Below are 6,158 nucleotides of genomic sequence, written 5' to 3'. Positions count from 1 at the left end.
GTGAGGCGAGGGAGAGGGCGTGACCCCAGGTTTTGTGCTCCTTTTAGGAGCGCGTCCAGCTGAGCATGTCCCCGCCATCAAACGTTGTCCCCAAGCCCTGCTTAAAAGTTAAAATACCCCCAAGTTAAGAAGAAAGATGGATGGAATGCCGGTGGGTTTCATTTCCCCACTTTAACCCACTCTCCAAAAATGGCATTATGCTTCCAGATTCTCTCAGCGAGCGATGTATTTGTAAAGGGAAACAGAGGTTCTTGCTTTTGTGAAGATGCGCACGGGAGGGAAGGCACAGGTTGCCTCAGAGCACATGCGCTGGTGTCGTGAGAGCTGACCTCGGTGACCTTGGTTTGGCTCGAAATGAATTAACCGCGGGCAGCACCGAGTGAGGGTGCGTCGCCTCACATCGTGCCATCGTGCCAGGGGCCAAGCTGACTTGGATTAGGGGTAATTAGCATGGGTCCACTGCCAGGTGACCCTGTGCCCAGCCCAAAACCTAGCCCAAATCATCACTTTCTCCATCGTCAGAATTGAGTATGAATGTGATTTGGAAATTTTCTCGAAGCATGGGGTGAAATGAGCACCAGTTGCAGCTGAACGCCACCGACATCTAAGCAAAACCCCACCGGTGCAGAGAAGGGAACTTAACCCCCTGTCATTTACATGCCAGCTTGCCAGGAAGAAGACATCAGATGTGCAAGTTCTGGTATTTATTAAGCACTTCGCATTGCTTTTTTCTTCAAAACCTTTTCTGCCACACTGTTCCAGATGGTTGTCACCTAAGACGTGCCACCAACAGGGACTTTATGTGAGTGCCTGTGTTCCAGACCCACGTCTCCCTGGTTTTCAGGAACAGCCTGGCCTTTCCCTTTGGAGGTGACGTACTTTCATTTTGCTGTTCCTTGCAAAGCACCCAGTATTGCAGGGCATCACACAGACTCTGCTTTGTTGCAGCCTTGGTGGGCAGCCATGGGGAGCTTGGAGCACACAGGACGAGACTCGACTCCTCATTCCCCTCCCAGCCTCCCCAGCGGAAACTGGTGGATCCCCGTTTCTTGTTCAGGGATTTTTTTTTTTTCCACCAGATAAAGTGTTTTCCAGCAGGACACGGCCACGCTGGGAACAGCCTCTGATTTGCCCTCTGGTAGATGGTGCACATAAGCAGAAACGTGATGGTATGAGAGGTTCTTCCTTTTGCTAGAGAAAGAGCTGGCCAGGAAAATAAAACAAAGGAAGAAGGAAAAAGCAAACCAGAAGATTGCCATCTGTGTTTGAGCCACCTAAACCATGCAAACCACAGAGAAAACGGCCTGTGACAGGTCTAATTAGACCAGGGAGCACACACCCACCTCAGCCTCCAACAGCCCCAAGGCTTTGCAAAGAGCAAACGCCGCGTGCGGTGGTGTGACAGTGGGGCACGACGTCAAGCTGACCCCCCTGCAGCCGCTGTCCTGGTGAGTCCCATCCTCTGCTACTCAGGTCTGTCCGGCCCACAGGCAGCCTCCGGCGAAAGGAAACAGAGTTGTCTTTTGCTTCTTTTTTAACTAGTTCATTTGCCATTGAACTCGCCCAGTTACAGGGGTCTTTTTCAAACAGAATTTAAAGTAGGTCCGACTGCAAAAAGGAAATAACAGAAAAAAGCCACTGGGGATGCTCTGCACTGACGGATGCTGCAGTGACATTTTGGAAATGAATACGGAGGAGAAATCAGTAGCTCGTGGTATGTCTGATTTATAGGTATTACACAGGTAGTTTCTTTCCATCTCCTTGCATATTTTTACTGGTATAAATTCTGCACTATGCTGTCACATTAGTATGCTTTGGCCGTATATTTTCTCTGCTTGTCTGCTTTGTAAAGAAGCCAAATAAAAATGGAGTTTGAATTCCGTGCATCAGAAATTCAACTACTGTGCGTAGCGTACAGTACTCAATTTATATTTGTACTTGAAACTCCAGGGAGTAGCGCAATTCCGTGTGTAGTTCTGTGGCTCTGTAGAAAAATTAAAAGCTAAGAGTGCGTGTTTATGACTGGGTTTATTTCTTCAGTCCATTTTTAAGCAAACACTCTGTGCCTAGACTCTGGCTTGAAAAGCAATCTGCAGCAGGATAAAAGTATTTTCTTGTTTGCCTGAGTGTAAGGATCTGCTCTGCAGGTCAGCAGCAAGGAGCGTTGTGCTTAAACTCACTGGGAAGAGAGGTTGCAGACAGAGATTATCAGCCACTGCAGAGGATGCAAATATTTTAACCCTGCAAACTGCCACTAAAGGCAGGCACTTTTCCCTGTTAGCTGCTAGATGATTGAAGAGAGACATTTCATTTATTCTCACGAATTTTGAGGGAGATACGGTGCTTTCAGGTTGCTGTCTTTTTTAACGTGCATGCTGGGGGGTCTACGTCTTGTTAAAAATGGTATTGCAGTGACTCTAGTATGCCAAAGGACTTAAATAGCACAGTGTTGTATAGAAGCTGAAGCCCTAATGTAGGCTAAATGTAGATTTGTAGAATGGAAACAGCTGAATAGCTCAAACCAGGGACATCAATTTCTATGTGGTCTGTCTCAAAGCCAGACTCCTTACAAAGGGTTGAGGTTTTTCTTAAAAGAAGAAAGAAAAGGGTCACAGTTCTGCTTCAAAGCTGTTTCAAATCCATGTTTTCCCCCCATTTTTCCTCCTTCCAGACTGAGTAAAGGTCTGGCTGAAGATGGCAGTTCCAAGTGTGGTGAGTACACAGCCACACCTCTGTGTAATCCCCCTTTTTCTTTGCCCCCTCTTTGCTCCCATCGGTTTTCTGGCTCTCTTGAGCCAAAGGTGCTGTCCCACCACAGCAGTGACACAAAACTTTTTTCCCCACCTCTGCCCAAAGCTGGGGATTTTGCGTTCTGTTACGGATTTGAAGCTGCCAAGCCGACAGCGTTTCAAATGATCTGACAGAGATAATGCCAGATTAATAACTGAAGTTGACTGGAGGTGGTGAACTGCTCTTTTGTAAAGAGTTTCTTACTCGGGGTCATTTTTGTGAGTCTCTGCTGTGCGCATGCTTTAAGCAGTCTGAAATGCGCTGTTTCACTGGCAGCCATCTGAAAGGGAATAGACTGGGGATCTTCAACTGCTTCTAGTCTAGAGGGGCAAATTGATGCTTTACTGAGCCACCACTCAACACAAACGTACCTGATGTCCCACTGCAGGTCACCCACGCTATGAAGGCCAGCCCAGATGACTACAGGAACGACAGCACGGCGCTGTCCCTGTATGGAAACCTGGTGAACGACACATTCACGTGTGACAAGAGGCAGGTCAGGCCGTTCGCAAGAGCCCTCCTACCAGTGTTCTTCTGGCTCATCTTCTCTGTGGGCACGGTGGGAAATGCCTTGGTGGTGCTTGTCTGCTGTAAATGCTGCTTCAGGAGGAGCATGATGGATCGGTACCTGCTGCACCTGGCCATTGCCAACCTGGTCCTCTTCTTCACCCTCCCCTTCCGGGCCAAGGCTGCCCCTGACGGCTGGATTTTCAAGAGCTTCATGTGCAAGGTCATCAACAGTATGTACAAGATCAACTTCTATGGCTGCAGCTTGTTTCTAACCTGCATCAGCTTTGACAGGTACATCACTATTGTCCAGGCGATGAAAGCTAAAACTCTGAAGCGAAGGCAGCTGCTGCGCAGCAAGCTCATGTGCTTGGCTGTCTGGCTCACATCTGTGAACCTGTGCGTCCCAGAAATTGTGTACAGCCAAAGCATGCAGGTGGGTAACGTAGCAGTTTGCAAAATTACGCACCTGCCAAACGTCAGCATGATCTTCAGAGCTACTGTCCTGGCTTCGAAAGTCACAATAGGATTCTTCCTCCCACTCCTCGTCATGGTTGTCTGTTACGCTCTTATCATCAAGCCCCTCCTGCAAGCCAAAAGATCCCAAAAGCAGAAGTCACTGAAGATCATCACCATGACCAACATCACTTTCCTCAGCATCCCACCAGTCCCATGAACTTGAACTTCGTGGCCTTCTTGGGGAAGGTAAAAGCTTCTTTGCTCCACAAACGAGGTGGGAAATTTTCATGCTTGATCGGTGAGTGAAACTGTGGTGAAACGGCGATGAACCTTCAGCAGCTCAGGGCAGCATGGTCTCCCCCGGGTCACCTTCATCTTGTTCTGAGTCAGGCTGCTCCCCACCACTTTGCCGAGGTGGAACCGAGGGACCAGCCCAGTCGCAGTCGTTCCAACACCAGAACCTGGACTTGGCATGTGCAAACCCACCGCTCCCAAGTACAACCTGGATTGATTATCCATCACTTAACCAATCACACGCTGTAGTCCCAGTGGCTGCAGGTGCTGTCTGATTTTTCCAGGCCTCCCAAGCCTTATTTTTAAACCTTGTATTTAAACCTTAAAGCATCCCTGTGACAGTTCAAGGACTAATGGAGAGAACACCACTGTCTCACGGCGCTTAGGCTGGGAAAGACTTGCCCCTTGGCACCAAGGAAAGGAGGAGGTATTGTAAAATTTTTTCCTCCTTTAAAGGAGATCATACAATCACCTGATTCATCTTCCAGACAAAGACAGCTCTGCAAGGCAGAAAAGGGATTCACAGTCTCAGCGACATAGAATTATTTATTTTTTTTTAATTCCTGAGGTTAAAAAAGGAGGGGAAAAAAAAGCATCAAGAAACATTCCAGCACACAACCGTCTACATCTCTGTAACTGTACAGATGCTGGTATACACAAATCTCTTTCTCCTCTATGGAGATGGGAACAGGGTTTGCAAATCGTTGGCAGTTACGACCAAAACACGCTTCTGAACAAGTTGCAATCTCGGTGATTGAGCATAATTAAAACTAGTGCAATTTCAATTTTAAAAAAGGAGCAAAGTCAGGCTTTCGTAGCTTTGCTATTTTGTAACGTGGTACACTCCTGTGCAAGATCTCTCAGTGATTTTTCATAACACAACACCGAGTAATGCTGAGTAAAGGAGCACTGCCAATTTCTTAAAGCAGCTATGTTCTTTCCTTCGCATAAACCTCTGCCTAACAAAACCTATCACGCTCTGTTGTTCCAGCACCCAGAAATAACCTCCAATTGCTTACACCAACCACAACGTATGCTCTTTGGGCCAGGAGGGCGACATCTCCGTAAATTAATTTCATGATTGATTTTAAAGATTTGTTTCCTCACAGTTGTATTGCTGCAGGTAATAAAAGGCCCAATTCAACAAGTTACCTGAGTACCTGTAAATAAACAGATTCATCCGTGTCGCTGGCACAGCTCACATGAACGAGTGCTTTATGGATAGATATATAAGGTGCGTGAATGAAATAAGCTCTTGCACAAACCTACGCTTGTGCCAAGCCCTTTATTGGGATTCTCTGGCTCCAGTAATAAACTGCTTGGGAAATTCAAACAAAAGGTTGGTAGGAATGACAGGATCTTTACTGTTTTCTCTGCACAGTCTTGGAGGTATAAAGGACTCCCTCTCTTCTAGCTGGCACAATGGGATTCCCATTCTTGAACAGCTGACGGGAACAGCTGCACTCCTGCCCACTGTCTGTACCTTACCAGCTTCAGCATGTCCTCTTTTGAAACTTTTTCTCCTGCCTAAATACTCTCCTTGGTTAGAACCAAACCTTTTCTTTGCTACAGGTTCTGGCTCCCACTCTTAGTTCTCTTTCAGAGACCAAAAAGCCATAAAACTACTCTCGTGGGGCAGGAAAACCTGACAAAAGGTTCCAGACTCAAAAAACAACTGGGTGTTTCGCTCTCCCAAGCACATGCTTCAGCCAGCCTCAGGACTGTCTACATGGAAGCCTGGTAGGGAAACACCTGGCTTACCACATGGAGCCAGTTACTTTAGGAGTTACATAAATGCTGACTTAAAAAAGTATTTGCCACAGGATGAAAAAAATGCTAAGAACGGAGATGCAGAGAAAAAAATCCAGAGGCAAGTCTGATAAATAATTTTGAATGGAGATATTTCAAATACTTCTGACAACTCTTGTCATAGCCTGGCCTAAGATACTTGACAGTGTCCCTTTACCTTATATTTGGCATTGTAAGAAAGATAACCTAGCAAGATTAGCATTCCAAATAAAACAACAGCAAAATGCTTTTAAAAACCACACCTAAAAGAATAAGGGAACATTGCAGCAGATCGCAGTAACAGCTCAGTGAAACTGCAC

At 46.6% G+C, this 6,158-nt stretch overlaps 1 protein-coding gene across 1 annotated transcript; it reads left to right on the top strand.

The window, feature by feature from the left end:
* Nucleotides 1-3,190: 3,190 nt before the first annotated feature.
* Nucleotides 3,191-3,973, top strand: LOC104280297 (C-C chemokine receptor type 9-like). Its single transcript, XM_009877904.1, has one exon. It carries the CDS (start codon nt 3,191-3,193, stop codon nt 3,971-3,973), a length of 783 nt encoding a protein of 260 aa, XP_009876206.1.
* Nucleotides 3,974-6,158: the final 2,185 nt, after the last annotated feature.

The sequence above is a fragment of the Apaloderma vittatum genome, unplaced genomic scaffold (assembly GCF_000703405.1).
Source record: "Apaloderma vittatum isolate BGI_N311 unplaced genomic scaffold, ASM70340v1 scaffold41861, whole genome shotgun sequence".
Taxonomy (NCBI): domain Eukaryota; kingdom Metazoa; phylum Chordata; class Aves; order Trogoniformes; family Trogonidae; genus Apaloderma; species Apaloderma vittatum.
The sequence above is the reverse complement of the archived record's forward strand: the minus strand, read 5'-3'. Positions and strand labels throughout refer to the sequence as shown.